Source organism: Anomaloglossus baeobatrachus, chromosome 1 (assembly GCF_048569485.1).
Source record: "Anomaloglossus baeobatrachus isolate aAnoBae1 chromosome 1, aAnoBae1.hap1, whole genome shotgun sequence".
NCBI classification, from domain to species: domain Eukaryota; kingdom Metazoa; phylum Chordata; class Amphibia; order Anura; family Aromobatidae; genus Anomaloglossus; species Anomaloglossus baeobatrachus.
This window is the reverse complement of record NC_134353.1, coordinates 953332398-953347151: the sequence shown is the minus strand read 5'-3', so window position 1 is coordinate 953347151 and position 14754 is coordinate 953332398. Positions and strand designations below refer to the sequence as shown.

Genomic DNA, 14754 nt, shown 5'->3' with positions numbered 1-14754 from the left:
CACCGCATCAACGTCACGGGTGAGATGTCATATGTGACGATCTCACCTGCGACTTCTCCTGCAATGTCACTGTGTGATGCCATAGCATCACACCAGTGTCTCCAGGAGCTATAGTGCAGCTCCTGAAGTCGCTGGTGTGAAGGTGTCACATGCAGCGATGTCGCTAGATTGCAGTTGCGTGGTTTTCGGTCCGGACCGAAAACTTCGCGACTGCGACCAGCGATAAATTGTGGGGCGATTTTGCCGGGTCACACGTGGCGATGCACTCACGATATCGCCACAGTGACATCGCTGTGGCGATATCGTGAATCACATTAGGCTGCGGGGAAACCAAGAGAGGTAAGTACAGATTTATTTTTTAATGAGTACACGCTCGCCAGAGGATTATGGGGGAGGAGGGGGGTGCATTATAGTCTATGGCGAGTTGTGAGGCTGCATTATGCTATATGGAGGGCTGTGAGGCTGCATTATACTATATGGAGGGCTGTGAGGCAGTATTATACTATATGGAGGTGCATTATTATAATTGGATGACTATAGGGGACTATGGGATGCATTATAATATATAAATGACTATGAGGGTACATTGTGATATATGGAGGAATATGGGGATGCGTTATAATAATTGGATGACTATGGTGGTGGGAGGGGAACACCATATATACCAGGATAAGGGACATATATACACGGGGCCCATACATATGATCTGACCAACATGTGTGCGCGCGGAGTGTGACAGGTGGGGGAGTGCCCAGGTCTACATTTCACACTGTGGCTCACCAGACTCTAGTTACGCCACTGATAATTAGGAAGCGATACAAAAAAAAGTGTTTTATAGATGTGTGCAGATGTCAGATCTATTTACATCTAAAAATGACAGGATTTGTTAACAGAAATAGAAAAAAAGTCTCAACTGCGAGAATTGTGACACCACAACGCCACAGACACATGCATATAGAGGCTAATGAATATGCTGTATGTAGTCACCAAACTAGTAAAAAAATATCAATTGTGGTCACAAAAAAAACACACACACACATGCACAGACACACACACACACACACACACACATGCACAGACACACACAGACACACACACACATGCACAGACACTCACACACACACACATGCACAGACACTCACACACACACACATGCACACACACACACACACACACATACACACACACACACACACACATGCACACACACACATACACATGCACACACACACATACACACACACACACAGCAGCTTCCACTAAACTTTGAAGGAATGGAGACATGGCTTATTATCAATGATTTTCTCTTTTTTATGCCAGAAAGAAAACCTTACAGGGTTAAATGAACATGTCAGGGGTCATCTGTTCTGTGCACACACTAGAGAAGATGATCATTGTTATCAGCAAACAAGCTGAGCCCCTCTCCTCCTACACATTACCATATGTGCCAGTCGAGGTCAGAAAACTTAACCCTAGCACATCATTCCCTGGTACTCAATTGTGCCCACTGAACTAAGGAAGAACCACTATGTGTGTATAGCTTTAAGTGTCAGCTCCTGCCCAGAGCTTGTGTTTACTTTACTCTTCTCCTTATCTCCTGCTTCCCCCTGAAGCAGAGAAAAAAAAAAAAAAAGCGGCTCTTTATGGCTCGTTCACTTTGATGATTCGGCTCATATCGTTCACTTCAAAGAGCCGGCTCAAAGAATCGGCTCGTTCGCGAACGACACATCACTAGACGTCACCCCTCAGGAAATCTGCAGGACGCGTCCTCCCCCAGCACAGAGCGGAGAACTCCAGATCCCAGCGCTCTGCAGAGACACAGACTCCCTGCACCACAAGTCCCAGCCACACTAATGTCACACTGCGCCTGCGCCCCCAGTGCTGGCCACAGAGCAAGTGCAGCGCCACCTACAGGCAGAAGCCGGGAATAAGGGTAAATGCCGGATCCTCTGGAGACGTTTCTCCGAGTTGTTTCCTGTGAAGTTTCCGTTATTTTCTCTTCTCATCTTTTCTCCATTCAGATTCCTCCAATAAAGAATCCTCTGAAGAAAAGAGGCAAAATGGCGGCGAGGATCATTCCCCTCACCCTGGAGCTCCTCTCCCATCTTACTGCAGAGGTGAGAGGCTGTGACGTCACCACATTACATCATTATCTATGGGGATAACAGAGGATATGACCGGGGAGGTGAGAGGCTGTGACGTCACCACATTACATCATTATCTATGGGAATAACAGAGGATATGACCGGGGAGGTGAGAGGCTGTGACGTCACCACATGACATCATTATCTATGGGGATAACAGAGGATATGACCGGGGAGGTGAGAGGCTCTGATGTCACCACATTACATCATTATCTATGGGGATAACAGAGGATATGACCGGGGAGGTGAGAGGCTCTGATGTCATCACATTACATCATTATCTATGGGAATAACAGAGGATATGACCGGGGAGGTGAGAGGCTCTGATGTCATCACATTACATCATTATCTATGGGAATAACAGAGGATATGACCGGGGAGGTGAGAGGCTGTGACGTCATCACATTACATCATTATCTATGGGGATAACAGAGGATATGACCGGGGAGGTGAGAGGCTGTGACGTCATCACATTACATCATTATCTATGGGAATAACAGAGGATATGACCGGGGAGGTGAGAGGCTCTGATGTCACCACATTACATCATTATCTATGGGGATAACAGAGGATATGACCGGGGAGGTGAGAGGCTCTGATGTCACCACATGACATCATTATCTATGGGGATAACAGAGGATATGACCGGGGAGGTGAGAGGCTCTGATGTCATCACATTACATCATTATCTATGGGGATAACAGAGGATATGACCGGGGAGGTGAGAGGCTGTGACGTCATCACATTACATCATTATCTATGGGGATAACAGAGGATATGACCGGGGAGGTGAGAGGCTCTGATGTCACCACATTACATCATTATCTATGGGGATAACAGAGGATATGACCGGGGAGGTGAGAGGCTCTGATGTCACCACATGACATCATTATCTATGGGGATAACAGAGGATATGACCGGGGAGGTGAGAGGCTCTGATGTCACCACATTACATCATTATCTATGGGGATAACAGAGGATATGACCGGGGAGGTGAGAGGCTCTGATGTCATCACATTACATCATTATCTATGGGAATAACAGAGGATATGACCGGGGAGGTGAGAGGCTCTGATGTCATCACATTACATCATTATCTATGGGAATAACAGAGGATATGACCGGGGAGGTGAGAGGCTGTGACGTCATCACATTACATCATTATCTATGGGGATAACAGAGGATATGACCGGGGAGGTGAGAGGCTCTGATGTCACCACATTACATCATTATCTATGGGGATAACAGAGGATATGACCGGGGAGGTGAGAGGCTCTGATGTCACCACATGACATCATTATCTATGGGGATAACAGAGGATATGACCGGGGAGGTGAGAGGCTCTGATGTCATCACATTACATCATTATCTATGGGGATAACAGAGGATATGACCGGGGAGGTGAGAGGCTGTGACGTCATCACATTACATCATTATCTATGGGGATAACAGAGGATATGACCGGGGAGGTGAGAGGCTCTGATGTCACCACATTACATCATTATCTATGGGGATAACAGAGGATATGACCGGGGAGGTGAGAGGCTCTGATGTCACCACATGACATCATTATCTATGGGGATAACAGAGGATATGACCGGGGAGGTGAGAGGCTGTGACGTCACCACATTACATCATTATCTATGGGAATAACAGAGGATATGACCGGGGAGGTGAGAGGCTGTGACGTCATCACATTACATCATTATCTATGGGAATAACAGAGGATATGACCGGGGAGGTGAGAGGTTCTGATGTCACCACATTACATCATTATCTATGGGGATAACAGAGGATATGACCGGGGAGGTGAGAGGCTCTGATGTCACCACATGACATCATTATCTATGGGGATAACAGAGGATATGACCGGGGAGGTGAGAGGCTCTGATGTCATCACATTACATCATTATCTATGGGGATAACAGAGGATATGACCGGGGAGGTGAGAGGTTCTGATGTCACCACATTACATCATTATCTATGGGGATAACAGAGGATATGACCGGGGAGGTGAGAGGTTCTGATGTCACCACATTACATCATTATCTATGGGGATAACAGAGGATATGACCGGGGAGGTGAGAGGTTCTGATGTCACCACATTACATCATTATCTATGGGGATAACAGAGGATATGACCGGGGAGGTGAGAGGCTGTGACGTCATCACATTACATCATTATCTATGGGAATAACAGAGGATATGACCGGGGAGGTGAGAGGCTGTGACGTCACCACATTACATCATTATCTATGGGAATAACAGAGGATATGACCGGGGAGGTGAGAGGCTGTGACGTCACCACATTACATCATTATCTATGGGAATAACAGAGGATATGACCGGGGAGGTGAGAGGCTGTGACGTCACCACATTACATCATTATCTATGGGGATAACAGAGGATATGACCGGGGAGGTGAGAGGCTGTGATGTCATCACATTACATCATTATCTATGGGGATAACAGAGGATATGACCGGGGAGGTGAGAGGTTCTGATGTCATCACATTACATCATTATCTATGGGGATAACAGAGGATATGACCGGGGAGGTGAGAGGTTCTGATGTCACCACATTACATCATTATCTATGGGGATAACAGAGGATATGACCGGGGAGGTGAGAGGCTGTGACGTCATCACATTACATCATTATCTATGGGAATAACAGAGGATATGACCGGGGAGGTGAGAGGCTGTGACGTCACCACATTACATCATTATCTATGGGAATAACAGAGGATATGACCGGGGAGGTGAGAGGCTGTGACGTCACCACATTACATCATTATCTATGGGGATAACAGAGGATATGACCGGGGAGGTGAGAGGCTGTGATGTCATCACATTACATCATTATCTATGGGGATAACAGAGGATATGACCGGGGAGGTGAGAGGTTCTGATGTCATCACATTACATCATTATCTATGGGGATAACAGAGGATATGACCGGGGAGGTGAGAGGTTCTGATGTCATCACATTACATCATTATCTATGGGGATAACAGAGGATATGACCGGGGAGGTGAGAGGCTCTGATGTCATCACATTACATCATTATCTATGGGGATAACAGAGGATATGACCGGGGAGGTGAGAGGCTCTGATGTCATCACGTTACATCATTATCTATGAGAATAACAGAGGATATGACCGGGGAGGTGAGAGGCTCTGATGTCATCACATTACATCATTATCTATGGGGATAACAGAGGATATGACCGGGGAGGTGATGGACTCTGGAAATGTCTGTAGTGATATTATTAATGTCTCCACACTCAGGATTACACAGTAGTGAAGACCTCTAGTGATCGCTGTCAGGCCCCTGTGTCTGAAGGACGGGGAGGAACCCTGAGCCCAATCCCGGGGCCTCCACCTCACCCCCGGATACATGAGAACATCAATGACCAGAAGATCCTGGAACTCACCCACAAGATGCTGGAGCTGCTGACTGGAGAGGTGACACTGCTGGGAATGCTGGGACATTATACAGGACGGCACTGGAGGATTCTGGGTGATGACGGTATCATTGTGTTGTCAGGTTCCTATAAGGTGTCAGGACGTCACCGTCTATTTCTCCATGGAGGAGTGGGAGTATCTAGAAGGACACAAGGAGCGGTACAAGGAGGTGATGATGGAGGAGCCCCAGCCCCGCACATCACCAGGTAATAGACAGGACTGAATACACCCGGCCTATAATTATCTGTATGTAATAATGATGTCCGTCCTGTCTGTGTCTCCTGCAGGTCTCTCCAGTACGAGGACGACCCCAGAGAGATGTCCCGCTCCTCCTCCTCCTCCACAGGATCCTCAGGTAGATGGAGATCTCCCCTATGAGGTGTAGACGGCTGTGACCTCCTTGTGTTCAGTCTTGTTTTCTCCTCCAGTATTAGATGTTTTATACTTGTGTAATGAGAGCGGTGGAGACGGCAGGATCACAGCTGACCACAGACCTCACATGTCCGGATCTTATCTCCATTATTCCCGGGGACTTTTACAATATTTTGTTTTGCAGCTTTTGGATCCGGATAAAGATCTGAACAATATTAATTCTCCAGAGAGAAATGTGAGGGGCGATCAGCGGAGTAACGAGGGGATTCCTACAGATCACCGCCCCGGTGAGGCTCTTAGATGTATAATTACTTTTTTGGCTAAAATCTTGCTCCTTTATGATGCAATACTGTTATGTGATGTCACAGGTTGTGGATTTATAATATGGATGATAAGATACAGCCGGGGATGAATTATACTAATGTGACTGCGGCCGATTTTTTCATCATCCGCGGTCAGTCCTGATGAAGAAAAAGTATTTGTCCAATTTGGGACTAAGAAGCCATCGTCTCCTATTACACTCATGTTAGTGTTTGATAACAGAATATGGAGACATAAACCCCAATATCAGTGACTGACAGCCGGGCTCCTGCCATAATGATTGGGATTGGAGATAACGCTGAGCCTCATCTTTACCCCTTAAGATGCTGCGCTTAGTAGCAAAGAAGGACTCTAGGTGGTTAGATAATGAAGGGGACTTTCTCTCTCACCCATGAGACCCAATGGACTAAATAAATATTTTTTTTTTGAAAAATGAATGTGCACTGGAATAAAAAAAATCTAAAACCTTTTTTTTTTACAAATAAAGAAAATAGACTCCTATAGAGTGTAACCCATACAATAAAGGTAATACGTTATTTTGACATAAAGGGTTTCTTGAAGTCAAACAGAAGAGAAGGTATTTTCCCTCTGGAAATAGAAATACCAGGTTACAGGGAAGTTGGGTTATTCGGGAGAACCTAAAGGTGGTAAAGGGCCGGACTTTATCCTCAATCCCAATCTCCAGAGTAAAGGCCATAGAGATCAGAGGATGACTGATTGGCTTGGCCTAACAATTGGAATCTATAACCAGAAATGCTTAGATCCTGAAAACCATCATTAATGGGTACAAGAAGGAGTTACTCTCCAATCCACCGTTGTATTAAGTGATGCCACACCTACTAGTCGAATTCTGACCGGGGTGCATGCATATCGCAGAATTGCGTTGTGTGACCGCCGTTCCCAGCTCAAAAAACGGTGAATTGTCGCAGCACACAGTGTGCGCACTGGGAGGGTGCATAAGTCCGCAGTCACAAAGAGAGACTGAGGACTTAACATTTAAGGCCAGAGAACCCGTTTAACAAAGTAGCTGTGACTCCAGACAATCATCCATCCAGAAATAACCAGCACTGAGGCATGTGAGTAGTGAGTGTAAATGGCTTCTCCCAAAATGTGATTGGGCAAACCAAACAAGAATTTGCACCCTCGGATGGCGTGGCCTGGACGTCAATGTGAGGAGACGTGTCTCTGGAGCTCTCCTGGATTCACCCGCAATAAACACCTGACACGTCGCTAGTACCGCTGCCTCAGCCGGCTGACTGGATATTGCGGTAGTGGTGATTTCTCCGGGGTGAGTCTGGTGGATCATTAGCAGCGCCATGACCCGCCGCCGGCAGAAAGACACTTGAGGCGGGAAAGTCCCCAGCTCTCAAGATGGCTTTGTGATAAGGGAGGAAACAGAGAAAGCCAATGCAGCCTGCCAGCAACAGATGCAGGTCGCAGCGAAGCTGGCGGTTTGCCCGGAATTCAGAGGAATCCCTGCAGCATGCAGACAATGGAGGTGAGGAGGAGGGGGAAGACGCTGCAAGCTCTGATGAGATGGGGGATGGTGAAGAGTAGCAAGATAGTGCACGGGAGGTGGAGAATGCCCACAGTGCAGAGGAGGCTCCAGAAAACCCCACTATAAAGGACGTTTTGGCAGTGGTGTCCTTTTGTAAACAAGCCCTGACTACCCTGACAAAGCAAGTTAAGGGAATACAGGCAGAGGTTGCTGGCATTAAGAAGGACTTGAAAAAAAGCTGACCTGAGAACAGGAGTTGTGGAGGAAAGGGTGGGGATAACAGAGGACCATATCACAAAATTACAAAAGTCTGAAAAAACGTTTGCACAGCAGATAGCTGAAGTCATGGCAAAAAACGATGACCTAGAGAATCAATCTAGAAGGAATAACATCAGGATTGTTGGCATCCCTGAGAAAGCGGAAGGAAGGAACCCCACTGAATATGTAGAAGGGTGGCTCAGGGAAAAAATTGGTGCTAATGTCTTATCCAAGCTCTATGCCGGGGAACGTGCACACAGAGTCCCGATGCAGTCACAGCCAGCCGGCAGGGGTCCTCGCACTATGCTAGCCAAGCTCCTTAACTACAGGGACACTATACTGCGAAAGGCAAGAGACATGGAGGATCTTATGATTGACGGTCAGAGAATTTCCATATACCCGAACTACTCCATTTCTGTTCAATAGCTGCGTATGACTTTTACTGGAGTAAAGAGGCGCCTGTGAGAGATTGGGGTGCAATACTCAATGATGTTCCCGGCAAAGTTAAGAGTGACGGCGTTGGAACGGGTGCACTTTTTTTACAACTCCGGAGGAAGCCATGCAGTGGTTGGACGCAAACGAAAAACGGATCCGTGCGAAGGATTGAGCTGACTGTCTGAATCTGCAGTATATTGGAGAAGGCCGGCTGAGGCTCTACGACATCCTTAGGAGCTTACAAGGGACCCTTCTTGTTTTTTCTCCCCCCCCCACCCCCCCTTTTATCTCCTCCTTCTCTTTGGGATTGAGGTAGTATACAGGGGAGTGCGAAGGGTTTGATGTGAGCTTCGCAGGACATGGGGACTGCCTAATTATTCGCGGTGGTGGTGTCTACAATTTGAGATTCCAGTTTAATTACTGTTCGCCATTTTACTGTTATATTGGTTGAATGGAATATGATTATACATAGGAAGGGTGGGAGCAGGGAGCTGTTGAAAAAGGGACGAGTTTCAAAATGTGTCTAGGAGGGGAAGACTGGATAGGCGGGGAGGAATTTAGCATGGACAATGGTCCAGGTTTGGAAAACCCGATGCTTCAAGGGAGTACTCAAGAACAGGAGGTGGCGGGAAGCAGGGGGCGAGGGGGGAAAGGGGTAGGGTAAAGGAAGCATGGGGAGATACTACAAGGTTGGATGGTTTTACTGGGTGGGATTATGGGGGATAGAATTAACGTGTTGAGTTGGAATGTTAGAGGTTTGTCAGATAGGTCCAGGAGGGCGGCAATAATTAAATATATTCAAGACCTGAATCCGTCAGTAATATGTCTACTAGAAACCCATCTAACAAAGGAGACAACACATGTTTTAAATAGGCCTTCTGCACCCATCTCCTATCACTCCACCTTTTCCAACTATGAAGAGATAGATGTGTATGTGGATAAAGAGGGACAGTGTGTGGCCGTCAAGTGTAAAATATTTGGCAAACTCATGTGTATAGCTGCAATATATATACCACCTCCACATATGTGCACCAAACTAAGGGAGATAAGGGAGTTCTCTGAGAAGGGGGGAGTAATCCCTTTTTTACTGGTGGGGTTTTCAATAATGTGATAGATTTGTTTTTTTTTTTAAATCAGATACTTTTTTATTAAAACAGAATACATACAACAGAATAACAAATCTGCATCCAAATTAAATTTATCACATCTATTACCCCTTTAACTCCCCCTCCCGCCCCCTCCCCCACCCCGGCAGCAACACTTCTCCCCGAAATGTGATAGATTTGTACTGGGATAGGAGTAGTAGACCTCCAGGTATTCAGGATAGTTGTATGACCCCATTTGGCACTCTTATTGGGGAACTTGGAATGGTGGATGCCTGGCGAGTAAGGAATGAGAGGGTATCCTGCTTCTCTTGTTACTCTGCTTTGCATAACACTTTGTCCCGTATTGACATGGCTCTAGCTAGTGATCTGATGGATGCAATGATAAGTGACGTGCAATATCTGACAAGAGTGATTTCAGATCATAGCCCAATTCTAGTGTCCATACGACGGGGGACCCTGACAGGGGGAAGGAGGGGAGAGTGGAAGCTTCATCCAGCATGGGTCCGTCATATTAATATGGGGAATATAGAACGGGATCTTGGGGATTTCTTTATCCACAACGAGGGTAGCACTGGTCCGCTGGTGGTATGGGATGCGATGAAGGCATACCTCAGGGGGCTCCTGTTCAGGGATATCTGTAAACGTAAAACACAGACGAGGCAGGATGAGAAAAATAGCCTGGAGGCCCTAGATAAGGCGCAGCTGGAAGCAATCCCGAGTAATACAACGGACGCGAAGCAAAATTTTAGGAAGGCGCATGAGCAGGTTAATAAGATGCTTTTGGAGAAGGCGGTAAGGAAGCAGGCATTCCAAAAACTGAATTTTTATGAGGAGGGAGAAAAAGTTGATCATCTATTATCGGTCATAGCTGCAGCTCAAAGGAGCAGCTCATTTGTGCATGGTATGGACACGGTGGAGGGGACACAGGTCACTGAGGTTGAAGAGGTCCTGGGGGTCTTTAAAGATTTCTATCGCACACTATATTCTTCCAGCGGTGAGGTAAGGGCGGAAGAGGTGGACTCATTTCTTGAACGATGTGAGCTTCCTGTGTTGTCGGTGGCCGATAGAGATAAATTGGAGTTACCTATTACTATTGATGAACTGGAGGGCGCTCTGCATGGCATGAGCAATGACAAGGCACCGGGAGCAGACGGGCTACCAGTTGAAACTTATAAACAGAAGAAATCCTATTACCCAAACTATTGAAAGTCTTTGAGGTGGCGGACGGGGGAAGGTGTATTGCCTGGATCTATGAGAGAAGCAATAATAGTAGTAATTCCTAAGGAGGATAAAAACCCGAGGCTTCCGGACTCATATAGACCAATCTCGCTATTAACAGCGGACGTGAAACTTCTGGCTAAAGTGTTGTCAAATCAGCTAAGGCTGGTTTCACACTACGTTTATTTAACATGCGTCAGGAACGTTTTTTTGCTGCAAAAGCGGATCCTGCTTTTACAGCAAAAAACGCATGCAAACGCATCTGTTATTTTGCAGGATCCTGTCACTGGATGTTTAGGGGCGGGCATTGGAGTCATGTGATCGGGAGTGAGGGGAACTAGACTGGGAGCCGGCTTCTGACAGCTGCAGACGCTGGTAACCAAGGTAAACATCGGCCTTGGATACCCGATATTTATCTTGGTTACGAGTGTCTGCAGCTGCTAGGAGCCGGGCTGCCTGCACACGTAACCAACATAAATATCGGGTAACTAAGAGAAGTGGTTACCCGATATTTACCTTGGTTACGAGTGTCCGCAGCTCTCAGGTGGGAGAGAGAGGGAGGAGAGGAAGGGGGAAAGACAGAGATAGAGAGGGTGAGGGAGGAGGAGAGAGAGACAGATCACGCGAGACTGGTTCTGGGCATGCTCAGTACTTTCTGGGCATGCTCAGTACAAAAGCAGGATCCTGTCTATCAGCACGCCAGCGTTCACCTGCGTTTGCGTGCTGTTTAGTCAGGATCCGGTGACATGCAGTATTTGTACGCAGCTCAAAAACGCTACAAGTAGCGTTTTTGAAACATGTTAAAAAACTGCAAGTCGCTGGATCCTCACTATAACGCACGCAAACGCAGGTGAACGCATGTTAATGCGAGTCCATTGCAAATGCATTGAAATGAAAACGCATTTGCACTGGATCCGCTTTTCCGCTAAAAAAAAACGTTATGTACGGATGTTAAATAAACGTAGTGTGAAACCAGCCTAACTGGAGTTATATCTAACCTAATACATATGGACCAATCAGGGTTCATGGCCAATAGGTCGACAGCTGCTAATATCAGGAGACTATACCTTAATTTACAGTTGCCGCCTGATAACCCTGGCCAGAGGGTGATCGCTTCGCTAGATGCCCAGACAGCTTTCGATAGTGTTGAGTGGGTGTATCTGTGGAAAATGTTGCAACATATGGGTTTTGGCCCACGGTTTGTAAAGTGGGTGCAGCTGTTGTATAATAGGCCTACTGCTAAAGTGAGAGTTAATGGTATGACTTCCTCAGCGTTTGAGTTACACCAGGGAACGAGGCAGGGCTGCCCACTATCGCCGCTCCTATTTGCTATTGCAATAGAGCCTCTGGCGGCGGCCATTAGGAACTCAAAGGAGATCCATGGATTTAGATATGGAAACTTAGAGGAGAAAATAGCTCTATATGCCGATGACCTATTACTTTTCTTGGGGCATCCGTCAGCCTCATTGGATCATGACATGCAGATAATAGAGAAATTTGGAGAAGTTTCGGGACTGACCATTAAATGGTCTAAATCGAGCCTCTTTAATGTGAATGTGGAAGTAACCTGCACAAATGATGATACTGGGGCTAACAAATTGAAGAGTGTTGACGAATTTAAATATTTAGGCATCCAGATATCTCTGCCAGTAGAAAAATACATACAGGTGAACTTATAGCCGCTTCTTAACAAATTAAGAGCCAAAGTGGATGCCTGGAACAAGCTAGATTTATCGGTTGTTGGAAGAGTTAATTTATTAAAGATGGTAGTAATGCCTAAACTCCTATACATACTGCACAATGCCCCTGTTTGTATTTCAAGAAGAGATGTAAAGGGATAAACTCACTGTTTAGGGACCTGGTGTGGGGAAAAAGTAGCATAGGGTGAGATTGGAGACTTTAGAGGCCGAAGGATGAGTGGGGTCTGGCAATCCCAAATCCGGAATTGTATTATATGGCGGCGCAATGTCAACACCTCAGGGGTGGTCCGATCGGGAGAAAGATGGGGGCATTAAAGAAGTGCTGGAATACATAGTGGGTAGAAGTCCATTGATAATGGGACTAGAGGATGGTGCGTTGGGGCTCCTGGGTGGAACACCTCCTACAATGGCACTTATGAACAAGACCTGGGAGAGGCTGAAAAGGGTGAGAGGGGTGACCCGGTTAACTAAGTTTACACCTATCTGGGATAACCGTAATCTCCCGGAGATTCAGAAAATGGGGAATATTGAGGAATGGAGACGCAAGGGTGTAATATACATGTATCAGATATTGGACGGAGGAATTCTGAAATCGTTCCCACAGTTTACAGAGTGAGTTTCAGTTACCGGCGTCCGGCTGGCTCCACTACAGTCAATTGAAACATGCGATTGCAGCCCAAGCGGCTTAAAAAAGTGTGGCCATACAGACTGACCTGGTACTGGAGTATGTGTGTAAGGGCGGAGGAAGCACTAAAGGGATCATTTGTGGCACATATAAAGATATACTACATACCTTTCTTTTAGACTACCTACTTAAAACTAAATCTAAATGGGAGGAGGAAGTTGGGCCGATAACGGAGGAGGTGTGGGAGAGTATCCTGGAGTATGTACCTAAACTCTCTATGAGCGAACTGGCCAGGTTATCTCACCTATGCGTGATTCACCGGGTATATAGGTCTCCCTTACTGATGTTTAAAATGGGGTTGAAAAGGAATTCGGAGTGTCCAAGGTGTCAGGGATCTGACGCAGGTATTTTTCATATGATGTGGTCTTGACCGAGACTGGTCTCCTTTTGGACTAAGGTTAGTCACAAGATAGGAAAAACATATGGGTGTGTCCTTCCCAGGGAACCATTGATATGCCTATTGGGATACGTTGAGGAGCTTGGGGTTGAAATTACTATGAAAATTGCCATTGCTAGGCTGCTGTATGCGGCAAGAAAGCTAATCGCCAGGTCCTGGATTAAAAAGGACCCCCCAACCAGGGGAGAGTACATTAAAAGGGTGAAATGTATTATTCAGCTGGAGCAGGGAGTGTATGAAAGGGGGAATGTTAAAATGTTTGAGAAGCTATGGCCTTTCTGGCTGCAATGCGGATAGGACGAGTGATGGACCAGTAAACTGATATGAGACGGGGATAGCCATCGGAGACCTCTGATGTGTTTGCTTTATATTATTTGTATTATTAGTAATTCCTCTTGCGCAGCGGAGTGAACTGGACGTTTGCTATATTACAGTTGGAGGATATTCTAAGTATGTACTAAATGGGATGTAGTATTGGGGGAGGAGTGCTGCTGGTGGGGTGGGGTGGGGGAGGGGGGGAAAGGGGTAATTGATATGATAAACTTAATTTGAATGCCGATTTGTTATACTGTTGTATGTATTTTGGTTTGATAAAAAAAAGTATCTGATTTAAAAAAAAAAAAGAAATTGCACCCTCCTGAATAGAAGTGAAACTGGAAGGCAAAACATAAGAAATAAAGACAACGTCCTTCATCAGTTGTACGAACACAAAACAGGCAGTGTCCAACAAAGAGGGAAAGCAACAAACAACCAGAGAGCACCGGTTTGAACCCCAGAGAGGAGCCATGATAATACCTTAGTAGGCATGAAATCCTTCATTGCCTCCCAGACGCATTGTGTGGAGGAATCGTGACAGCACCCTCTTCTAGGGATCACAATCATGCTTTACAATGTCCAGCGTCATCTGCATCTCTATATAAAGCCGGGCGTACCTCTCGGCATTGAGCATGTCCAACGCCAGGTGTAGGCTCACTGCTCATGGTCAGAAGTCATCGCACTTCCGGTCATGCACACTATGTATCTCTGAAGCCAACAACAGAAGAATCCAAGAAAAGGAACACCGGGCACTAATCAGCTCACCGACCTCCCTCCAAGGAAATTCACCTTTCCACTCAAAGTCCGGTACAGCTCACTCCGGCATAGTTACAGCTTT

The 14754-nt window shown here is 46.3% G+C and overlaps 1 protein-coding gene across 1 annotated transcript in view; it reads left to right on the top strand.

Annotated features, from left to right (window-relative positions):
- Positions 1–1717: 1717 nt before the first annotated feature.
- The window catches only part of LOC142257395 (uncharacterized), a 52281-nt gene continuing 39244 nt past the window's right edge, over positions 1718–14754 (top strand). Inside the window, exons 1-6 of the mRNA XM_075329490.1 lie at positions 1718–1933; positions 2022–2117; positions 5435–5611; positions 5694–5817; positions 5899–5966; positions 6168–6270. Coding sequence (XP_075185605.1) covers positions 2061–2117; positions 5435–5611; positions 5694–5817; positions 5899–5966; positions 6168–6270 — 529 coding nt within the window. The 5' untranslated portion in view covers positions 1718–1933; positions 2022–2060. The remainder of the gene's footprint in view (positions 1934–2021; positions 2118–5434; positions 5612–5693; positions 5818–5898; positions 5967–6167; positions 6271–14754) is intronic.